This window comes from Amphiura filiformis, chromosome 16 (assembly GCF_039555335.1).
Source record: "Amphiura filiformis chromosome 16, Afil_fr2py, whole genome shotgun sequence".
NCBI lineage: Eukaryota > Metazoa > Echinodermata > Ophiuroidea > Amphilepidida > Amphiuridae > Amphiura > Amphiura filiformis.
This window is the reverse complement of record NC_092643.1, coordinates 8,574,832-8,600,289: the sequence shown is the minus strand read 5'-3', so window position 1 is coordinate 8,600,289 and position 25,458 is coordinate 8,574,832. Positions and strand designations below refer to the sequence as shown.

General features: G+C 35.9%; 2 protein-coding genes across 2 annotated transcripts in view; both read right to left on the bottom strand.

Annotated features, from left to right (window-relative positions):
• Positions 1-25,458, bottom strand: part of LOC140135496 (phosphorylase b kinase regulatory subunit beta-like) — a 112,140-nt gene that overhangs the window by 51,728 nt on the left and 34,954 nt on the right. The window contains exon 6 of the mRNA XM_072157013.1: positions 23,533-23,694. Coding sequence (XP_072013114.1) covers positions 23,533-23,694 — 162 coding nt within the window. The remainder of the gene's footprint in view (positions 1-23,532; positions 23,695-25,458) is intronic.
• LOC140135490 (uncharacterized) lies at positions 1,904-4,884 on the bottom strand. The gene is made up of 2 exons (XM_072157006.1): positions 4,549-4,884; positions 1,904-3,615 (listed from the first exon to the last, which is right to left on the bottom strand). Exons 1-2 carry the CDS (start codon positions 4,816-4,818, stop codon positions 1,990-1,992), a joined length of 1,896 nt encoding a protein of 631 aa, XP_072013107.1. The 5' UTR covers positions 4,819-4,884; the 3' UTR covers positions 1,904-1,989.

The window sequence follows — 25,458 nt, the reverse complement described above, 5'->3', positions numbered from 1 at the left end:
AGGCTCTGTCATTTGAAATTTGCAGGGGAGCTTTTAATTGCTCTCCTTGAGTGCTACAGGAGAGCACTAGGAGAGCAATTTCTCTATACTGTATATATGTGGTTATAATTGTTACACCAAAGGTAGGCGAGCAAAAAAAAGCTCTCCTCAGCTTTATTTGAGGGGAGTGATGGGGAGCAATTGTCTCCTCAAACGGCAAAGCCTGAGTACATATCATTAGATTTATTTCATTGAATTTATACCTATCAAGTGGGCACAAATGGATAAATGTGACATGATCTGGTCCATGGAGGCCAAAAGCGGCAAATTTGAAACCGAGATAAAGGCAAAAATATGGAATAAAAAACAATAAAATACATAAGAAAATACACATCACAAAACCTTATAACTTTAGAACCAAGTATGCTAGACCTTTGGTGTTTTCAGTATATGAAAGCCTAATGTTAATACAATAATAATTATAGTAACTCAATTTTCAAATGGCAGCACAGATACTAGACTTCTCCGTAGTCCACTTGCCAATTGTGCACTACTCTGGCTATTACATTTAAGCTTAAAACTCTGATTTAATTAATGAGTGCACAATTGATAGATTTTCACAACTGATCTTTTCAGTCACCGTACGCCCTCTGTTTGTTAGCTTCCCAAGTGGACTACTGACTTTGCCTTGAGAGTTAGGCCAATTTCTGGCCTAACTAAAATTGGTGATGATGTAATGCATCTTTAAAAATGAATCTGGCTTGTGATTGGTCGCCCAGATCTCGTTATTGTTTAAATCCTCCCGACGCGTACTGGTACCATTATAACTATACATGGTACACAACTATCTAGGGAATGCGGCGCTTTTGTGCTGGTGGATGAACGTATGCATCTAGCGTATTGTACCACCATGCTTAGTCTTGTGGTTAGATTTTATTGATAAACAAGTATGATTGACAGTGTGTGAGTCCCGGGTAAAGTTCTGCTTAAAAGTGAAAGTCCATAGTCGGTTTTCCGGATAATAAACTGGCAGATTCTAAAATTAGAATTGTTAAGTATTGAAGTGTCATTATAATTATGCCATTATGATATGTTGCATTCAATAATATAAGCCTACGTAGGGCCTATGCTTTACTTTTACTGTCACAAATATAATTATATAGCCTAAACTTTTTCATAACCATTTTATACTAGTATTTTGATGTACTAAATATCAGTATAATTTAGAGTTCAACTGAATGCGTTCATCATGATTAATAACATTTTTATTTATCAAAAATCGACTATGGCATAGTCTACACAGATACACACCTTGGGTAAAAAGTGAATAGTCCTTAATGACATGACATTTTGCTAGGATCTGCTATATAACTTAAGGGATGGGGTATGAACGTTTGGACAGTATTTATTGTGGGACATTAGAGCACATCAGACATATCGCATTGCATTCTGAATACGAAGAATGTCCTTCTGAAATCTAATAATTTTGAATTTTTGAAATTCGCAATGTAATACACATTTTATGATAAATGATTAAAAATTGATATTTTTGATATTTAACAGTACTCGAAGTAAACTTTATAAATCTGATAATATGTACTTAAAGTGTATGTAGGTGGGATGAAAAGCCGATAATCAATTTAAAATTTTGACCTTTCGTATTGAAGATATGGATTTTTCCCCAAAAACACCAAAGAAAATAGGTCTTTTTGCGAAAAATATCCATATCTTCAATATGAAAGGTCAAAATTTTCAATTGATCGTCGGCTTTTCCTCCCAACTACATACACTTTAAGAATATATCATTAGATGATCAAAATGTGAAAAATATCAAATTTTAATAATTTGTCATAAAATTTGTATTATATCGTGAATTTCAAAAATGTAAATTATTTGATATCAGAAAGACATTCTTCGTATTCAGAATGCAATTCGATATGTCTGATGTGCTCTTATGTCCCACAAAAAATACTGTCGAAAAGCTCAAAACGCTCATTCCAGATCCCTAAATCATGGCCGCTGAAATATTCTGACATGGCTATCCCCAACTTGAATGTCTGCAACAAACAGCTCCATGCCATCCCTTGACATTGCAATACCTTGTGGGTTTTTAACCTGTGTAGTAACACATCCCAGGTAATCACCTTCAGCTGTGAACCTGTATACAGCATTAGGATCACCTTTGTATTCATTAGAGACAAATATCTCACCTTGTCTACTACAACACACAAAACCAGGGGACCATACTTTAACTTCTTCTGGAGGCTGGATGACCCTCACATTGCCACCAAAGTAATCCATCAGCCTCACAGATGTTCCTTGTTTTAATTTTGAGTCATAGAAGGAACTGACAATCTCTCCATTGGAGGTACTTGCAAGGCGTAATGGTATTGATTCTGTCGCAAACTTTGAGATGAGAGAACCATCAGCATTGTGGATGGATATGGTATTTAATACCTGCCCTACTATGATTTTACCATTAGAATCTACTGCTACTGAATTAACTCTAGATAACTTATTGTACACATTAGTTACAGGAATAGTATTCACATGTTTGCCAGTACTATTGCAGATATCAATCTGTTGTTTACCTCTTACACTAGTTACATACTCATGATTAGGTGTACAGGCAACATCAAATGCCCCAGGAGACTCTCGGAGTGTACATTTGACATGACCCCTCCTAGAAATCACTTTAATCCCCTTGTCCCAACTACATAATGCAATACTACCAGCTTGATTTAAATCAAGTCCATGTAGCTCATCAAAGCCTGCAGTGTAAAACTGCCCAATCCGTTTCCATTTTTCTCCTGGTGTGCTATACTTCAATATATGCCCTATGATTGGAATAGCTGGCGCTTCTGTTTTGAAATTCACATAACTAAGAGACATGTCTATTGCTGCTGGCTGGGACTTTGAAAGCTTCTGAAGTTGTGAAGATAGGGTGGCATGAGTGGATGTTATTTCAAATTCAGATTCTGATTCAAGGACTTTGGCAGTGTTTCCTGCAGCTTTTTGAATATCTTTAATACTTGACTCCAGGCTTGTCTGCTTCTGGTCAATCAGTTTCATTCTTTTCTGCTTGACTTGGTGGACTTCTGACTGGATTTCTCTCACTCTCTTCTTCACAATGTCAATATGTTCTTGCTTTACCTTTGCAAGTGAGTCCATGGCTATTTGCGAATGAATTTCAAGTTCTGCTCTTGCCTTTTTTGTCACCTTTATAGCTTCCTGGAACTTCTTCAATGTATCATCACTCTGCCTCATCAAGTCCTTTAACTCATCTGATTGCTTTTGCACTGTTTTCTTCAGGCTAACACGGTTATGCCAAGCAGGACATTTGTTCAATATTATACAATCCCTGCAAAGTGCTTTCTTCTCATTTTCACATAAATATTCACATATCTTTCCATGCATCTTGCAGTACCTATTTTCCTCTTCCTTTTTAAAATTCACTTTACCAGCAAGAATATCCTTCACGGTGATCACTTTGTGGTCTCTCATGGCTTTAAAGGTCTTATGGTAGGCATAACATGTATCACAGAGATATTCTTTGCAGTCAACACATCTGACTTTAGCTTTGTTACCAAAAGCATTGCAGTTGCTACAGGCAGTATTGGAGTCTGGGGTTTGAACCTATAACATTAAAAAGAGGAAAGAAAATAATGATGATGACAATGATGATAACAACAACAACAATAACAATAACAATAACAATAACAATAACAATAACAATAATAATAATTGTTAAGGATTGGATATCAATGTTTGCACAGTATTTTTTGTGGGACCTGAGAGCACATCATACATATCAAATTGCATTCTAGATATTCTAGAGGAATGTCCTTCTGATATCAAATAATTTTGACTTTTTAAAATTGGCGATATAATACACATTTTATGGCAAATCATTAAAAATTGATATGACTGAAAAATTGATTTTGAATGACAAATCCATCTATGAGGTCAAATTTGGACAAAAAAAGCTGTTTTGGAGAAACCCCAAAAAAAACATTTTTTAACCCAAATTGTTTCAGGAAACGTAACAAAAAATACTTGAGTATAAAAGAAAAATTCATGAATTTTTAAACACTAGATATAAATATCTAGGACCCGTATTTTTTTTTTCAATTTTTATCAACTAAAAATGGCTGAAATTTAAAAAAATTTGCTCAAAAATCGTAAAAAGGCTGATTTTCACCCAAATTTCAAATATCAATCAATCAAAATATTTCAAATATTTTTGGTCCTAGGCATTTATATCTAGTTTTTAAAAATCAATAAAATGTTTGGGTCAAAAAACCTGTTTACACACTGCATGAAATGCTCACTAATTTCACACCAGGTGAGTGCGATTGTGTGGTATGCATTGATCATTATTCTCACTTCTCAGTTAACATTGACTAGCACAGAACGGGACAAAGTTAGCACAAGTTCAGATCAGCTGGTCCAGTGTGCCAAAAAAAGTTCAGGATGGGTAGGCCCGGGTTGGTATTATTTGGAGAATGCCAGGATCGGGGTGGAAAAATTGTTTTAGTTACTCTTTAAATTTGAATCATCATTTCTCACCTTTTCTTCCATGTCCACTGTATTCTTCAAACTGCTCACAAGAAAATGTACAGGTAAATCCTTCACACCCTCCTTTGATATCTTCAAATCTTTTCGACAAGTAGGACAAACCAGAGTTTGTTTGTCTTTACTTGAAACCACATACAGCTCTAAACACTCTCTGCAGAATCCGTGCTGACAGGGAAGAGCTCTCGCATCATGAAATGTCTCTAAACAAATTGCGCAGTTGAGGAAATTTCTCTTTATGGTCTGTGCTAGAGAGTTGGTCATGTTTTAGGAAGCGACATATTTTAGCTCTCCACTGACTATCAGCTCATGCAATCTGTATTACATGACTTGGTATGTACACCGCAAATATCAGGGTTTATATAGAATAACAGTAATGGCTTGGAAAACATGATCACTCACCCCTGGCATTTAAAGTTCAACTGCCACATCAGTACATGGATCCCTTAACTCAATCCAAATGGGTGTCAACTGCAGACGAATTTTTAAACTTCAAAAAATTCAGAATTATAAAATTCCATGGCCATATTTGGAATCGGCATGCAAAATGCATTAAAATGAGTACAAACAAGCCTAGTATTGGTTCAGTGGTTCTTCAGATAGCTCTTGATATTTTGAGAAAATATCTCAAAACTTGGACTTTTTATGTTGAAATGTATGGCTAGCACACATAATATTAATAATTGCCAGATAGTTTAATACTATTTGTGAGTGGCAAATTTTCATGTTCAATCCTGATGAATGCATCATCAGCCCTATACAAATCTTCTGGTGGTGAAAATTTCCCACTCACTAATAATAAGTCCAGTTGATTAGCTTGTAATTCAAATATTAATATAATTGTTTACTATCTGGATGAATGATAATCTTCACAAATATATTCCTTGTTACATTTTTTTCTGAAACTAGATTATACCCCAAAAGTATATCTGGATTCATGATTTTGCTATTAATATGTTAGGTCATAATGAATATATATTTTTTTTTCTTTACTTTTCTTCTGAAGTAGAAATTTACGATTATAGTATTTTTATATTAGCCTGACACCTCTTGCATGCCGCTCATTCTACAAAATCCGGTGCCAATAGCCTTTTTTCCATTCTTTGGTCCACAAACACTTTGTCGAGCATTTAGGGCATCAAATATGTTGTTTTTCTGGTAGAACTCAACGAGATCTACATGGACATATATAGTTTTCCATACTTTAAATGCTTTCTTCAGTCTGATTAACCCTTGCAAAGGCTCAAAAATCGCTAAAAATGCGTTTACACTGCTCAAGTGTCACATCTAACCCTAAATATTTTCTTTGAATAAATGCGATTTCTTTACATATTTGTTGTTTTTTAATTAGATAACGCACCATCATAATGTTTATCAACATTATTTTTTAGTGATTAAAACGTCTTTGTGTTATTCTAAAATAAATTGCACTTTCCACCAAAACGCTGTGAGCTACGTTACCCCTTTTTAACACACATTATTGGAAAGAAGTAAAACAGAAGTATCAATGTAATTTGCGGTTTTTGAAAGGAAACACTCGTAGGTTTTTTAAAAATCACAGTAAAAATGATTTTTTGATTTTTGGCATAGAAATGTTGTAAACATTGAAATTTCGACCGACCATGTTAAGATTGGTGAGCTACGTTACCAGGATTCTATAGTATGCACTTGTATTACATGTACTTCCTAATAATATGTGAAAGCTACCAGTGGTCGAACCCCATTTATATGAGAATTAACCGACATAACGTTCTAACGTTCGTAAATCACATCAAAAACATTAAAAACCCGTGAACTACGTTACTGTGAGCTACGTTACACACTCATTTACGCATCTTTAAAACTTCTATGAAATGGTGAATTTGGGTTTACATTTCACTCAAGTGATCTTTAGTTTGCTTTTTATGACCTTGGATTGAGTAAAACCAGCCCATTTTGTAGCCGGTAACGTAGCTCACATTACATTGAGTTTTAGTGTTAAAAAACATCATGACCTCCTGAAAGAAAAATATGCAAGTGGTGTTGGCAATCTTTTACATATGAAAGTAGTGATACATTTACTCTTAAGGTAGTATGAACGGCTACGGTGTCATGCTCAGATTTGCTTGAAAATGATACAGAATATGGAGACGGGTGAGAAAAACTCACCTACCAATTTTCAATTTTTTCCAAAAGAGCGTTTTTGACTTACGTAATTTTTTTGTGATTGAAAAACCCCATAGACTTTACACATTGCATGTTTTTGGCATGTTGCCAAGTTCGTCAAATCAGCTTAATTTTTGAAAACAAGTAATTTGTTTAAATGGGCTGTTTCACAATCAGGGTACATATTTCAAAATCCATGTTTCTTAGCATCCTGCTGTTTAATGAAAGAAGCTGAAGGATTTCTTTTAATTTATAAATGAAGTATGTCTACTCCCCTTAAAATCACACATTAAAGAAATCACACAAATGCCTTAGTTTTTTCATTATATGGTGAAAAGTTCACTTTTTTTGACATTTTGATGTTTCATCTTCAAAAAGCACATTTTGAAAGCTGTAATTTATATAGTAAAGGAATTCTAAATTTACTACTGGGTGACATTTCTAAATGTAGTTATATGCACCTAAGTTTTGAAATAAAAATCATTTGCATATTTGAATTACAGAAAAATGCGCTTCAAATAAAGATTTGTCAAAATCTCCAAAATAATGTCCCCTCCTTTACATTTGATTTTATGAAGCACTATAAATCAATTTAAAACCCTTCAAAATTGTGCAGAATGGGTAAAAAGATTCATGTGTATCCTGTAATTCAAAGTACCAAAAATCATGATTGTACATCAAGTGGCGGAGTGAGGACGAGTGTTACCAAGTGATGTCAAAAAAACATGTCCCCTCCTTTACAGCATTATTCTCTCTGCAATATATTTTTGCAGTTAGGTTTTTAAATTACATTTTTAATAGCTCAAGGTGCAACCATTGTAGGGATAAGAACCAATTTTTGAAATTCACTGTAGATTTTTTTCTTTTGCCACATCCAAAAATGTCCCCTCCTTTACGCTTGATAATACAAAATCATGACTTTGTCTAATTTTATATATTCCCACACTGATAGAGTGGTGAAAAGTAGTTAAACTTCATAATAGGAACTGCTGATGATAATTAAGTGTGATTTTTGGAGAAATAATTTGCAATTCCAATTTTACGATTTCACCTGTCAAAAAAAATGTGTCCCCTCCTTTACGATCAATGGTTTTTGCATTTTATTCAAATAATAGGATTGTCTTTGTTTGAACTAAAGAAAAGTGAACCTAGGAAGATGGGTTGGATACAGGCAGACATAAAAATAGCAAAATCCACTTGGTCAATGTTATTATTTTGATTTTATGCTCCAAATAGTCAACAAAACTATGTAAAGGAGGGGACATTTTTTGACACATTTTCCTTCATATCTCAAAAACGCTAAGCAGTATGACCGCCAAACTTGACACGAGACAAGATACTAACCCACTGCTTCATGTAAATGCATATTTGTGTAGATTTTACTTGTTTTGGTAAACTTGCAAGTAACTTCTCTTAGTCAAATTCAATATTTGAACCATTTCCATCAGTTAACATGATTCTGCAAAAAATTGATGTTTACATAATATACAATCTGTATATCATTTGAAAGCTATATTTGTCAGCAATAATATTACACAACTTTGGAGTTGAAAAAAGGCAGTATCAAATCATTGTAATGCTGTTTGTAAACTTTGGTATTTGGCCATTTTCCTTCATATAGCCAATTAAAAAATAATATTTTAAAAAAAATAGTGGTTAAGTGGCTAAATAATTGTTAGAACTTGAAAATTTGATATATTTAAACCACTTTAACATTTAAAACAATCACATTAAGATACTCTGATTTTGCACCCTTGTGAAATCCACTTGTGTACCCTGATTGTGAAACAGCCCAAATGTGATTTTCTCTCCTTACACCCACTGCATAAATCTGGTTCTTGATTTATTTTATTGCAAAAATGCTACTTAATAAAGGACAGCAATTTTTGTCAAGATATTGGCCTTAACAAAGGAGATATAAAATGGTAATGTTAGTACTTTTTCAATTTTCTTGACTTTTTCTAGAAACACTAAATTACCTAAATTCTAGAATTTTTTTGGACCTAACTATAGGTCCAATTTCAACAAACAAGGTGTCATATGAAAGGTAATCAAATTTAGAAAATTCTCTCACCAGGTTTTATTAATTAAGTGTTTCTATTTTAAGTTATAGGTGTTTCTAAATTTCCCTAAAATCAAAAATTTAAAAATTAATTTTCTAAACAATTAAACACTTTATCCAAAAAAGCTGGCGAGAAAATTTAGATATTAAGCTTATACACCATCCCTGAAAGTTTGGAAACCATAGCACACTCCATGTTGGCCAAAAAAATTATAATGTGGAAAAATTTAGGTAATTTTCAAAAATAAAGAAATACATAAGAAATGGTAAAATTTTTATGAAACTCTAAAAATAGGTGGAGTGAAGACTTATCTTTAGTTTGTTCTAAGTTTTAAATTAATACACAATTCCAATTTGCTATTGTGGCTATTTTGCTGCAAGCTTGATTAGCCGTTCATACTACCTTAAAAAACACAAAAAGCAGGTCTTTTTGAACAACTTTTATTTTTTCAATTTTTACAGTGGATTGGCACCCGATTTTGTAGGATTAGCTATATTGAGATAGGTATGATATATTTGTGATCAGATGGGGATCTGAAGAGCAAACATACAAAACTGAAAATAACTAAGACCACTCAGATATCAGGCATGTGGATAGCTTCTGAAACCATAATTAAAGCATTGAGCTTCTTTTTAAACAAAGTGACTAATTTAATTGAACATTGGATGTGAAGTAATTTGTATGTATTTACTGCGGAACAAGCAATTTTGTTGTTTTTGCAGCAAGGAATGTTTTTTCGTCATCGATGCATCCGACTTTGCGGGGCAATGTGCTTGTTTATCATAACAGCCTGTTTGCACTATTGCATATAATAGTCAGTTTGAGAACATCGATTTTCGTAAATTCCTCCTTGGTGCAGTCGATTAGTGCGCTTGACCCATACTCTTCTCAACTATGTAATATATAGTTTTGAGCTGGACACCGACTAATACGGGTTCGAGTCCCAGTGTGGTCCAGTTCTATTATTTTCTATTTATTTCTTACTTTTCTCTTTTTCTGGCTTCTTTCTTGTTTGTTTCTTTCTTTCTGACTGCAATGATTGATTGTTTTTGCCGTTTTTTTATTATTATATAATTCAGGAATAGGCCTACTAGTCTAAATAGGTGCGGCCTATATAGGCCTATATCGTCATGAATATTTTTTACAAATTAGTTATTGGTTGTGTTATAGTTGTTGTAGTTATTGTTGTATATATTGCATAATCAGGGTAGGCCTACTAGGCATATTATAGCCTATAGCAGCATTCATTTATTTCACGACAGATATCATCTAAGGATAATATTTTAAAATTGAAAATTTAGAAAATACCATAGGAAAATTGCAGACCCCCCCCGGCAGCCCCTATCATGGTTGCCCCCTCCCTATCCCTGCAACATAGGATGACCAGTCACGTGCCACGGTTTCATAGGTTCGTGGTCATTGTGCATGTATATTGATACTCCAAGTACGCTTGAGTTCATTTTTTTCTGCATGGCTGTTTCTATTATTACGCCCCTCTGGAATCAAGCCTTGAAAAATCCATTATATAATAAATATTCCAAAAGGCCAATGAAAGTCAATTCATAGTTTGAATGAAATATTTGGCCAGCAATTGGTTTTGAGCGGAGTAGGGTAACGGGAAACTAGGAATCGACTTTCATTAGCCAAATGAGTGTATATGCTTGGAATACAGGTAAATATAATATAAATAAATATCAGCAAAGGAACAAAGCACAAACATGTCTTTGTAATACTAATATCAATATACATATAATCATAAGGATTATTGAAAGTTATTGCGTCCAATTTGATTATGAAAACCATAATGTTTTGTTATTATGGCCTGTCGCCACCCAGTTGATTTCTATTGATTATATGAATGCAACTCCATTTATCTCTTACGGTGTATGGAATGACCGAAAACTTAAAATGAGGTGTCAGGTTACTACAACGGTACTATAGTACCGCTTACATTTAATATGTTTGTAATTTGATTCTTGCAGGCATTCTTGTATAGGATGTAACATTATTATTACGTATCATAGTTTGCTCAGGGCACGTGCATTTTAAATCTTCCACCACATTTCATTTAGTACAAGAAAGCCATTGAACAGTGTAGCAGTTCGTTCAAGCATATCGATAGACCAGTCACTCGCCTTTGTTGATAAACATTGAGGTCAAGTGGTCTATAGTATACAAATATTGCTATGAGGGCATGGTTAAAATTATAGGCCCAAGGTGATCTCAAAACCTTGCTATGACCCGAGGCACAGCCGAGGGTCATAGCATGGTTTTGAGATCACCGCAGGCCTATAATGTTAACCATGACCCGAATAAAGCAGCCAATATTTATTTTATATAGGCTACCTCATTAATATAGATTTTTGTCATCTGATTGGTTAAAAGGCCTATTTTATTGTTCATAGGCCATGGTAAAATTTACAAAGAAAGTTTTCGTTATGAACCAATCGCGTCAACGCAACTGGCAGGCAGCGCGTTGGCGCTGCGTGCATAATGCGAACATGCCATCGCAAGACGTAGAGTTTGATCGGGACGCTTTACACCGATGATGTGAAAATGATTATGCCCGGGAATAGTCTTTTTAAAAGACTATTGCCCGGGGAATAGTTCAGTTTTTACATAATTCTTAAAAATGAGGGCATAGCTAATTCAATGACTGCACTTTTAACCAATCAGATGATAGGAATCTATATATGTGACACGATCTGGTCCATGGGGGCCAAAGGAGACATTTTTGAAAATTGAGTTACTGTAATTATTACATTATACATACAACAGGCTATCATTTACTGAAAACACCAAAGGTCTAGCATACTTGGTTCTTAAGTTACGAAGTTTTTTGATGTCTATTTTCTTATGTATCTTATTGTTTTTTAACTCCATATTTTTACCTTTATCTCAGTTTCAAATTTGCTGCCTTTGGCCCCCATGGACCAGATCGTGTCACATATGAGGTATATAACTTTCGCTATTATGTCCAGGTGGTTTGGCATTGGGAACAGGTGACATGAAACATAAAAAATTGAATGGCCATTAGTGTTGGTCTGAAATTTATTTTGCTACCCTATGGTTTAGGCATCTACCAGTTATGTTTGCAACAATCAAGATATTCTATGACACATCTGGAATACTGTACTCTAAAGAAAATACAATGTACAAAGATATAGATCAATATTATTTTATTTACACTTGCTGCTATAATTATATTTCAGTATATACAATGAACAAATCTAGATATTTCTTGTCCCTTCATTAACCTCAAATGCTCTTTGGTGACTGGAATGGAAATGAATCAGAAAAAAGAGAGAAAACAAAGAGAGCAGTTGGGATTCGAACCCAAGACCCTTCAGGTTGGCGACCGATAGCCACGGGTGTTTCACTGGCCCAGCCAACATCATCACATCAAGTGGGATGCATGTACATGCAGTGGCAGAATTAGTCACTGTGAGTCAAGACATCCCAGGGTGGTCTTTGTAAAAATTCTTTTTTTTTGGTTGGGTGTTCAGAGGGCAGGGGCAATTTTTACATGTGACATTCTTAGGGAGTACAGCTTTAAGCTCTGCTGAGCTCAGCCATGCTTTGCTGTCTTCGATAATGCATTGTATCGAAGAGGTACCTGGCTTTCATCAAAGCCCAAACCCATAAAAGCATGTAGCAAACTCCGTCAGGCTCTGCTCAATTGTACACACCGCTCCGATACCACGCTTTGACCAAATATCGAATCTATTTTACGACCATGCTTGAATTAACAACCCCTTGAAACCTAATTGCATCACTTTATGTAAACATTCCAGACTTTCTATTGGCTGCAGACACACACATGCTTATTTAATGACCACTTCAGTAGTTGATGAGTGGGTCGTTATGTACTTACTGAACACAAAGGATACTGATTATGGTTTCTAATCCGGTTGCTTTGCTGACTGCTCCGATAGATATCAGCAAACTCGTATACTGTTCGCTTGTTCCTATTGAACGCTCTGGCGTACATGAACCATTATCGAAGACAGCAAAGCATGGCTGAGCTCAGTAGACCTTAAAAGCTGTACTCCCTTAATTCCAATTTTTATTTTCACCTGCACTGAGAATTTGAGCAGAAACAAATTTCTCCTTGCTCATTTTTCTTCAATATAATGCTATCCATCCCCATTTAATATGAAAATGATGAAATTAATACAATAGAAAACACATTTCACATTAGATTTTCAACATCGGAGGAGCTTTGAGAGAAACATTTATTTAGGAATGATTGAGTACCGGAATCTCAAAAAAATATTTGAAATGTAACACCTGGCTACATCTATTGTACATACCGTATTTCGTCAAATAAACGCCCCCGGGGGGCGTTACATTTTCCCAAGGGGGGGGGGGCGTTTATTAGAGGTCATTTTAGCACGAACAATTTCCCGTTAAAATCATTAGGTAAGCTTAAAAGTCACGCTAAAATGACGAACTATGAACTTTTGACACTGACTTTTGGTTCACTTCTGGTGGGGGGCGTTTATTTGAGGGGGGCGACTATTTGACGAAATACGGTACATGAACACTGAACAGTATCCCCAAAATATATTGCTTTCTTTAATAATTAAGGCATGTGTAATCTTCAGGTGCACATCCAATCAGGCATGTAAATGTTTGAAGTTTTGTAAATTTTTCACGAAAATTAGAGGGAGTGTTTATTAGATGGGGAGCGTTTATTACAGTCAATACAGTATGTACAGGGTGTCCCAAAAGTCTCGATACCATTTTAAACGCTCATAACTCTAGTACACAGCACCCGACAACAAAAGTGAAGGTATCGTTGAAAAGAGGAAACTCTGGCAATTGTTTTGACACCACATTTGACATATAAACCCACTAGCATATTAAAGAATCTACGGTGAAACAGTTGGGCATATTACACAGAAAACTATACAATAAGTTTACAGCACATCTTCGGATCCCAAGTATCCACGACCTCCTCTTAACTTCTAGACCAATGTTCCCCATTCAATTCAATTGCAAATATCAAAAAGTTCTCGTATTATAAAAATAGACTATCAAGATGATATATAACACCCAGAAATATGTACTTATGCTTTGATTTTATTTGGAAATTGAGGCAGTAAAAGCTATCTTCTGAAGATGTGTAATATTGGATTCTTCAATTCTCTGCTCTCTCACAAGATTCTTGCACCAGGACTGTAAGGACATTAATTCACAGTGGATGATGAAAGACGGGGAGGTCAACATAGAAGTATCACTCTTCATTTTGTAATTAAGAACCCAAGGAAACAACCAGTTGCTTTCCTTTACAAGTGTTCCAAAGTCAAGGCATATTCTAAACATGAATTGTCACATTTGATCTTCATCGGTGCTTCATGTGATCAGGGCCAGGGTTGAAACTTCTATTTGAATATATAACCATTGAAAATTTTATGAAGAAATGATTTCAATATATCATCATCAACCATACCATAACAGAATAAGATAAGATTTTTCTTCAAAATTTTACTAGAAAAGAAGGCTAAGAGCGAAGTCTTAAAATCGATTTTATAATTCTCAACGTGTAACGCATATTTTTTGTGCAGTATTGACATGTCGCATTTGAGTTGAATTGTTCATTGGTCATGTATATCTTATTAACGAAGGAAAATGTATCATGTTGGGTGGTATCCAAATAATTGCATCAATGTATTCTTTCCAAATATGTATTTTGATTTCCCCTCGGCCAATCATAGCGAAAGATATGACGGTTCAAAAAGGTATCGAGATTTTGGGACACCCTGTACTTGGCAAATTGTCTTATATTATTAGCTTTAAAACCTGTATAGCTGCATATAAAATTAGATATATTTCACAGCAGATCAAAAACAAAATAATCTCCCTTGCACAGCAATATGTGACCATCCATATCAAACTGCTCGTAAAGTCTGCAAATTGTATTTTGAGTTACAGTGCAAAATGTGAATAAAGGTTGTATTTATATGTTCCTAATCTTTGTCCTACGTTTCTCATTTTAGTGTCAGTCAAACGCCAATCTTTAATCCTATTGTTGAAGTAGATAATAAGCTTATACTTATACAAATAACTCTAGTCTTTGTTTGCTTTGGCCAAATCCTGTTCAACAGATTGAACCACTAACAATCAACAATGAGAGGACATTCCTGAACCTCGTTGACTTGGGGATGATTTGAAGTGACCGCCAATTACGACAATTTGATATGTAATACCAGCGATGTTGAAAAAGAAAAATAATATAGCACCAAAATAATGTACCCTTTTACTGAAGGAGCAAAGTTTAACAAGCCATAACTCCGCTTCTGGATATTGTTTGAAGTCAAATGATATATCATTGTAAAGCTTATAATATATATTTTCTAAACACGTAAGAAAACATAATTGACCAGGGGCCGACTTTACGAGCGTTTCGTCGTGGACGGTCACATATATATGTATAATCCAATGCACACATTTTGTTTGGTTGTCTACAGCACCTGTCAATTCACAAAGTAAAAAATAAAGAAATCATGTATCCTGTAAAATTGGTAATTTTCGTGTGTGTAATTTCTAGCACTTTACCGATTTTGAATTTTTTGCTTGTTTTTAATTTTGTGATTTTGAGTTTTCTTACATAGACCTATACATTTTAGAACATATCCGTGTGTTTTTATTTTCTTGATAGCTGTGTTGCACACGAAAAGCATGAAAATTAATGGTACTGCGAAGATTTCCACTTTTACAGTATAGGCCTACTGAACATTTCTTATTTAGAATTAAATTATTTGGATTGTCCTTACAGAACAGCAAATAAAACATATACACTATGGGTCAGAACAGTCTGAAGGAATTTACAGTTGTTGGGATATGCTTTTCATCATGGACGCTGAAATATTTTGATTTGTTTATCCCTAATGTCTGCAACAAACAGCTCCATGCCATCCCTAGATATTGCAATACCTGATGGGATTTTAACCTGTGTAGTAACACATCCTAAGTAATCACCTTCAGCTGTGAACCTGTATACACCTGTAGGATCACCATCACCTCCATTACAGACAAATATCTCACCTTGTCTACAACACACAAAACCAGGGGACCATACTTTGACCTCTGCTGGAGGTTGGATGACCCTCACATTGCTGCCAGAGTAATCCATCAGATTCACAGATGTTCCTTGTTTTAATTTAGAGTCACAGAAGGAAATAACAATCTCTCCGTTAGAGGTGACTGCAAGGCGTGATGGCATGGACTGTGTTGCAAACTTTGAGATGAGAGAACCATCAGCATTGTGGATGGATATGGTGTTACCTACCTGCCCTACTATGATTTTACCAGTAGGATCTACTGCTACTGAATTAACTCTGGATGACTTATTGTTCACATTAGTTACAGTAATAGTATTTACATGTTTACCAGTACTGTTGTAGACATCAATGTGATGTTTACCTTTTACACTAGTCACATACTCATGATTAGGTGTAATGGCAACATCAAATGCACCAGGAGACTCTCGCAGTATACATTTGACTTGACCTTCTCTAGAACACACTTTAACCCCCTTTTCCGAGCTACATAATGCAACATTGCCTGCTTGATTTAAATCAAGTCCATGTAGCTTATTAAAGCCTTCAGTATGAAACTGCCCAATCTGTTTCCATTTTTCTCCTGATATTCCATCTCTCAATAGCTGCCCTATGTTTGGAATAGCTGGAGTAGCTGCCTTGAACTTCACATAACCAAGAGACTTGTCTATTACTTCTGGCTGTGACTTGGAAAGCTTCTTGAGTTGTGAAGCCAGGGTGGCATAAGAGGATATTACTTCAAATTCTGAATTTGCCTCAAGGACTCTAGTAGTGTCTTCTGTTGCTCTCTGAATGTTTCTTATAGATGACTCAAGATATGCCTTCTTCTGATCAAGCTCCTTCATTCTTTCCTGTTCTAGTTGATCAACCTTTCCTTTCAAATCTTTCACTCTCTTCTTCACAAGTTCAATGTACTCATTCTCAAGCCTCAAAAGTGAGTTTCTGGTTGTTTGGGAATGGATTCCAAGTTCTGTTTTCACATTTTTAGTCATCTTTACAGCTTCCTGGAACTTCTTCAGAGTATCATCACTTTGCCTCATCAAGTCCTTTAACTCATCTGAGTGAGTTTGGGCTGCTTTCTTCAGGCTAACACAGTATGCTGAGGAGGACATTCATTCAATATTACACAATCCTTACACAGTACTCTCTTCTCAGTCTCACAGTAGTATTCACACAGCTTCCCATGGACCTTGCAGTACCTAGTTTCCTCCTCTTTGTGCAGATTCACTTTACCAGCAAGGACATCTTCCATGGTGATCACTTTGTGGTCTTTCATGACTTTGATGGCCTTATGATAGGCATAGCATGTATCACAGAGGTATTCTTTGCAGTCAACACATCTGACTTTAGCTTTGTTACCAAATACATTGCAGTTGCTGCAGGCAGTGTTGGAGTCTGGTGTTCGAACCTACAGAATAATATCAAATGAAAAGCAGATAAACAAATGATACTTGTGATCAATTTACCTTTGCAGTTATAAATCTAACTGATACAGGGTGTTTCTGAAAGATCAGTACCAGTGCTAATTTGCCTTTGCAGTCAAGTTAGCTCAATCGATAAGGCGTTCGACTATGGTGCGAGAGGTTGCGGGTTCGAACTCTGGCGGTGCCTAGTTTGCTCTCGTGGAAAAATTGAGTTAGCTTGAAATTCCCTGGACAAGGAACTCACTGCTTATTGTCTCGTTGTAACCCGCACTAAACTCGGGAGCTGATCCTGGTTGCGAAGGTTATTTGTGGAATGTCTAGGGTGTGCGCTCTTGAAGCTGCAAAGTCCCTGAGTTGTTGTTAAATGGTTTATGGAATGATGTGGGGCCGTAGTGGTCAGCGACAACCTGTAAAGTGTGCTGAGGTTTGTGGATCAATGTCTAGGCGTTGTGCCTGTGCGTAGCGCACTATAAATTACTGCGCTTTTAAGGATAATTATGCACATTGAAACTCAGAAACACAAAGTATGCGGTATTGTTTTACCATTCGTATCATTTTTAAATCATCAGATTAATTTGTTCAGGATATCCCCAAAACTCATGATACTGATTTTATCCAAAGATGTTACACATACACAAATTTATATAAGCATGCAACGTAGTGAGATTTTAAAACTTGTGGATGTTTTGTGGGTTACCGATCCATAGACAAAAATCCTTTGCATGTATTTTTGGAGTAACAATGCATTTTAATTTCTAAAACATATAAAAATTTGTATGTTTGAGTTCCCAAGATTTATTTCCTTACTTGTACTTTAATACCTCCCCCTCCCAAATGCCCAGAACCAACCATTCAGAAACACCCTGTATCCAGTTAAAAATCATCTTTCAAGTCCCTGTACTGTAGACTAACAAAAATAAACAAGAAATATTTATATATTTATTAAACACATATTTTTTTAAACACATAAAATCACATATTCTTAAACAATTTTACACATTTTCATTTACTATAGACCACTTGACATGTGATATCATTGCCCGGCCCGGCAGTGTGCGTGCGCCAGGGCTGTCAACTCTCACGCATTGGCCGTGAGTCTCACGCATTGGGTCACTTTCTCACGGTCTCACGCCAAGGTAGTATAATCTCACGCCAAGGTAGTACAGCTCACGTAAAAAGCTGGAAAATGAGTAAAATCAAACGCATCGTCATGATTAATTTGTTGCTCATACCCCCCACCCCCTACCCCCCCGCTTTTCTCATTCTCGAGCGCCGTGGCTCAAATAATCATGGTACAAAATGAACATTGGAGTCGGCAAATCCCGGTACGTCTCTGTCTCACGCCAAGCAATTCCAAAAAGTTGACAGCCCTGGTGTGCGTACACATCATAGTTTGCCCAGGGCATGTGCATTTAAAATCGCCCACCACATAGTACAAGAAAGCCATTGAACAGTGTAGCGGTTCATTCAAGCATATCGACAGACCTTTGTTGATAAACAATGATATCAAGTGGTCTATACCAACAATAATAAAAAAAACAAATAAAAAAAAACACTATCCAATTAATTCATGTGAAAAAAATGTCACAGGCTAATAGAAATACGGATAAGTTGCAAACAAAAAGCATTTACCATGTATGAAACTATACATGTCAATAGCTAAGATAAGATAAGGTACATGTATATTAGCAGACTGGTGGAAGTCCAAACCAATATGTGACCCGTTCCGACAAAACCAAGTACAAGTTCCATTTGTGACATTTCATGATTTGAATAAATATGTAAGCACGGGACAATAAGCTTCAAAATGGTAGCAAAATTATAGACATAGCATCAAAACTTTTCAAGATATTAAATGATACCTTGATATTTTTGCTAAATTGCTAATCTGAGTAATGTGCTAATTATTTTCCTGCCTTACACAAGATTGAATAGGGATTATCATAGTTCAACTGTCAATTATTGATTAAATAAACATCTTTTTAATAAGTACTTTCAAGGATTTGAAAGTCCACTCCGCCCCAACGTCAAATACCATGAAATTAAGAATTCCAAAATTGGATTTTTTTATGGGAATGTCATCTTTAAAGGCATATAACTCAAAAACATGCCTGGCGACTTGTTCCTGAGCATAAAAGGTTACGTGTATAAAATGAACCACATCTTGCAATGGTACAACAAAACAATGTCATTTTTTCATATTATTTATTCACCCTTCTTGTAATTGTCTGCTGAGATTCAACTCTGTGTATCTTAAAAGCAATTTAATTTATGAGTGCGAGATGACAGGGGTGTCAAGAGTGACTAGCCATCAAAATATCGAATAACAAAAGTTGAACACAAGCACATCTTTAATTGTTTTCATATTTTACATTTAATTTTCTTCTTATTTTTTTTCTCATGGTTGAACTTATTGATGTTGCATTCACAGATTACTGATTTTTGTTTTGTTTAAGTGATTCCTTTAAAATTGAATCATTATACCTCACCTTTTTTTCCATGTCCACTGCATCCTTCAGACTGCTATGCACAGGTAGATCCTTCACACCGTCCTTCAATATCTTCACCTTTTCTCGACAAGTAGGACAAATCAGAGTTTGTTCGTCTTTACTTGATGCCACTAACTGCTCCAAACACTCCCTACAAAATCCATGCTGACAGGGAAGAGCTCTTGGATCACGAAATGTCATTAAACAAACGGCACAGTTGGGGAAGTTTTTCTTGATGGTCTGCGCTAGTGAGGTGGCCATGACGGAAAAGACTCTACATTAAGCTTATCTTCAGGTTAATGATTAGTTTGCATGATTATATCACATGATTGGTTCATAATAATAACAGAGCTAAGGTATCCCATTTTTATTTTGTTCTTACTCAAAACTTCATGCTGTTAGTATTTTATTGTCATTTTTTACATAGTACCGGTATTACATAGTATGAAGATAAATTAAGTGGTGTAAATCACAAAGAATCTTATAAAATATATTTGCAATCCCGAATTTTCATTCCTTTTGGGTGTATGATGTCATTATCAAACATGCCACATAGATATTTCAATATGATAAATGGTAACAAATGAACTTTAGCTAGAAGTTTATGTAAATATTGTTTATCTCTAAGCAATATGAATTTTGATAACTGACTGCCAAAGCAAATTAACGCAATTAACATGATTAATCTTTGAAAATAATGAAGAACTGTACTAAAGTTTGTCATATGTATAAATTCAATACTCTATATCCGACATCAATGTGTCATTTTAAGCATTTCTCTAACTTGGCCAAGATAAAATACATTTTTGAAGACAATAGTAAATTTGAGGTAATTGATCACATATAATTAATCAAATTATCAATTTGGGGAGTCAAAAATCTTAGAGAGAGAGTGACAAAAAACCATGATGGATCAAATTCAATTCAGATCATGAGAAAGGGGTGATGAGTAATGAACAGAGACGAGGGGATCTACAATCCAAGTCAAATTTATGATCCACTGTTTGAGACTGCTAAATAATTATTTTGAAAGAATAAATTCAAAATTTTGGAAAGAAACAGGAATTTTTGGAAGATGCGGCAGTTTTCATTCACTAAGTATGGACACCCAAGGACTTGAAGCAAGTCTATCCAGCTGACAGTTCCACTTGTTCCAGTGCACTTTTGTATTCCAATTGATCCCAGTTGTTTTTGCAGGTGAACACTTCTGTGGGCCTTGGAATTGGTAATTTTTAGCAATTGGTCTCTAACTACTTCTGTGCCTACATTAGTTTTGTTTTTTTACTTTTTTCTCCATGTCAAGTTGGTATAACTTGCTCTTTTTTTCCAAATGTTAGGCAAAAATTTAATTGTGCCCCAGATTCCACAATGAAAGCATTCCCATTCCTGTACTTATCCCAATGGAAGGAGGGAGGGATTACAAACAAGCCTGGAAGCGGGCACTGGGAGCAAATTTGCCCTCGTAAAGCCACCAATTGCTCATGGTTCTTGTAGATTTCACATGAACCAGGAGCAATTTATTTGGGAAAATTGCTCCTGGTTCCAGTTCTTGCACTTGATGCAGTAGTGCTCGAATGCTATATTGTATATGCAGAAAAGGAATTACTATTTGAAAATTGCTCCTTTCTCTTTGCTCCTGGTGCTTGTAAAATGCCAGTGAAACAGGAGCAATGTTTAAAAACAAATTGCTCCTGGTTCCAGTCTGCTTATTTCCAGGCTTGATTACAAAGATACATATATGCTTTGAACATATGAGAAAAAGTCAAGAATAACCTGCAATAAATACAATACAACGCATCAGAAAATTATGCCATCCCATTCCCTGATGTAATGGTGATATTGTGCTAAATTACATATGGTACATTGCTATTACACAAGTTAGTGATTGTTCATCAGACATGGGACATCTACAGGGACTGTCTTTTGTAATTTGCAGGAGAGCATTAAATAGCTCTTCTGGAGCTTTCAAGCAGAGCTGTTTAGAGCATTTACAATATAATGTAAGGAGAGAATAGTCATCTAAGGAGAGCTAAAAATCACTCTCCTATATCAGATTTAAGGAGAGCAGTAGAGAGCAATTGCTCTCGCTCTCCTCAAAAGACAGTCCCTGCATCTATAAAGTTAATTATCCATACTGCAACTGTTTAAATTTTGTTTTGATGTCAAGCATATCTAGGCATTAACAACTGAAATCTAGGAGATGATGCTGACAAAACTTCAGAGAGGCAAAGTGACCATGAGAAGGAAACCATTATTCTCAATCTTTCAATTTGTTCAATTCACAATACCAGCCTTCCAGCTGTGGTCGCTGGGAAAAGGCTAAAATATGCAGCAGGTGGTGGTCGTAATGCATTCTCTAAATTCAGTAAATTTTCATCGTCAACCGTGTAATTGAATGGGATTATTTTGAAATTTTAAAACGCTTGAAATATCACAAACAAACAGGCCTATGTTAATAAATAATATAAGTACAAGCTAAAACCGTTGGGGTTCGATAATGAACCCCACAAAACTAACCGAGTATGGAAAATGCTATACGGCCGGGCGGTTTCACAAGTTGCCGGCTCTATCATGCCACTCGCCGCCTGATATGCAGTGCGTACATCGTGGGAAAAAGTTGACATCCATAGCTTGCGTTTACTACTCTATTGACCACACAGAATCTTTTGTCACATTCTTTTCAACATTATTATTATTTCACTCGCATGAGAATCCAATTATGGCTAGAATGGTGACGTCAACTATGGAGGTAAAAGATTGGACTGGCAAGAGGCAGCCGGTGGTGCCACACTGTATTGTGAAGCATAAGAATGGTCTTAATGGTTCAAAATTGATTCAACAACTCTTCCTATACCTTTGTACAGAAGCCAAGCATTTTTAATCGGTGATGAATCCACAGTGCAGTAGCGTATACGCGAACGCAAGATTACGCGTACATGTTACGCGTAAAATTTGTTGTGCCTGGAACCCGCAAACAAATAACACTCTCTTATGTTGGAGGTAGCAGCTAAGCATTACCATTTTATTCTTTATTTTATCGCTGATATCAACAGAGAAATCACCGGTCTTCTTGTTAGGTTGAGTGGCAATGACAAACGGACATTCCGAATGAAAGAATCGTGTGAATTAGAAGATCTTAACCTTGTTTTCATGGTTGAAAGGGATTCAATCGTGTTTCACCGTTATTCATCACCGATTAACAACTCACGTCTGGCGCGTCTGCGTGGTTTACTTTGCTTTACTGAGAAGAAAACCACGCACACAACATGGCCGCATCATTGTTAAATGGTGATGAACAATGGTGAAACATGATTGAATCCCTAAGTGAATCACAAGAATTGTCTTATATTAACGTTACGTTCCAAATTTAATGCGCTGGTTTATTAAAAGGGCATTTCGTGCTCCACAGCCTCCTCCCCCCACTTTTCTCAAAAAAAAGTTGAGATTTTTATATCACTGGAAACCTCTGGCTACATAATGTGTATGTATAAAATATTTCTTGCAGATTAATTTGTTTAGCAAAGATGAATTTGAAATTTGAATTTCGTTCTGGTGCACCAGAACGAAATTACAACACATTGTCTATGGAGCAGTGTAATACACATAATCATGCATAACTTCATGAACGCATAAAATCAGAATCAACTGAAATTTTGGGAATAGGGTTTTTTCGTGGATATCTAATGAAAAATGACATAAATAGAGGATGCTAGGATCACAAAATACTCCTTTAAGTCACTGGAATATTGCATGATAGGAAGGCGTGAATTTGCACTATGATAAAGAAACTTACCTGCACTCCAGAGGAGATCATCTGTACCATATAGAGGAGGTATAACGACACAGCATCTATCTGTAAATGGTGTTCACTCTCTGGTAAGGTATTGCCTGACATCACATGGTAAGAGGAGTGCAGGGCCCTATCCTCACTCTGATTGGTTTTAAACTGTTCCACCTGTTGACATATTTAAACAATAGAGTAAGGTATTGCCTGACATCACATGGTAAAGAGGAGTGCAGGGTGCTATCCTCACTCTGATTGGTTTTAAACTGTTCTACCTGTTGGCATATTTAAACAATAGAGTAAGGTATTGCCTGACATCACATGGTAAAGAGGAGTGCAAGGCGCTATCCTCACTCTGATTGGTTTTAAACTATTCTACCTGTTGGCATATTAAAACAATAGAGTAAGGTATTGCCTGACATCACATGGTAAAGAGGAGTGCAAGGCGCTATCTTCACTCTGATTGGTTTTAAACTGTTCTACCTGTTGGCATATTAAAACAATAGAGTAAGGTATTGCCTGACATCACATGGTAAAGAGGAGTGCAAGGCGATATCCTCACTCTGATTGGTTTTAAACTGTTCTACCTGTTGGCATATTAAAACAATAGAGTAAGGTATTGCCTGACATCACATGGTAAAGAGGAGTGCAAGGCGATATCCTCACTCTGATTGGTTTTAAACTGTTCTACCTGTTGGCATATTAAAACAATAGAGTAAGGTATTGCCTGACATCACATGGTAAAGAGGAGTGCAAGGCGATATCCTCACTCTGATTGGTTTTAAACTGTTCTACCTGTTGGCATATTAAAACAATAGAGTAAGGTATTGCCTGACATCACATGGTAAAGAGGAGTGCAAGGCGCTGTCCTCACTCTGATTGGTTTTAAACTGTTCCACCTGTTGGTATATTTAAACAATAGAGTAAGGTATTGTCTGACATCACATGGTAAAGAGGAATGCAGGGCGCTATCCTCACTCTGATTGGTTTTAAACTGTTCTACCTGTTGACATATTTAAACAATAGAGTAAGGTATTGCCTAACATCACATGGTAAAGAGGAGTGCAAGGCGCTATCCTCACTCTGATTGGTTTTAAACTATTCTACCTGTTGGCATATTTAAACAATAGAGTAAGGTATTGTCTGACATCACATGGTAAAGAGGAATGCAGGGCGCTATCCTCACTCTGATTGGTTTTAAACTGTTCTACCTGTTGGCATATTTAAACAATAGAGTAAGGTATTGCCTGACATCACATGGTAAAGAGGAGTGCAAGGCGCTATCTTCACTCTGATTGGTTTTAAACTGTTCTACCTGTTGGCATATTTAAACAATAGAGTAAGGTATTGCCTAACATCACATGGTAAAGAGGAGTGCAGGGCGCTATCCTCACTCTGATTGGTTTTAAACTGTTGGCATATTTAAACAATAGAGTAAGGTATTGCCTGACATCACATGGTATGAGGAATGCAGGGTGCTGTCCTCACTCTGATTGGTTTTAAACTATTCTACCTGTTGGCATATTAAAACAATAGAGTAAGGTATTGCCTGACATCACATGGTAAGAGGAGTGCAAGGCGCTATCCTCACTCTGATTGGTTTTAAACTGTTCCACCTGTTGGCATATTAAAACAATAGAGTAAGGTATTCCCTGACATCACATGGTAAAGAGGAGTGCAAGGCGATATCCTCACTCTGATTGGTTTTAAACTGTTCTACCTGTTGGCATATTAAAACAATAGAGCAAGGTATTCCCTGACATCACATGGTAAGAGGAGTGCAGGGTGCTATCCTCACTCTGATTGGTTTTAAACTGTTCTACCTGTTGGCATATTTAAACAATAGAGTAAGGTATTGCCTGACATCACATGGTAAGAGGAATGCAGGGCGCTATCCTCACTCTGATTGGTTTTAAACTATTCTACCTGTTGGCA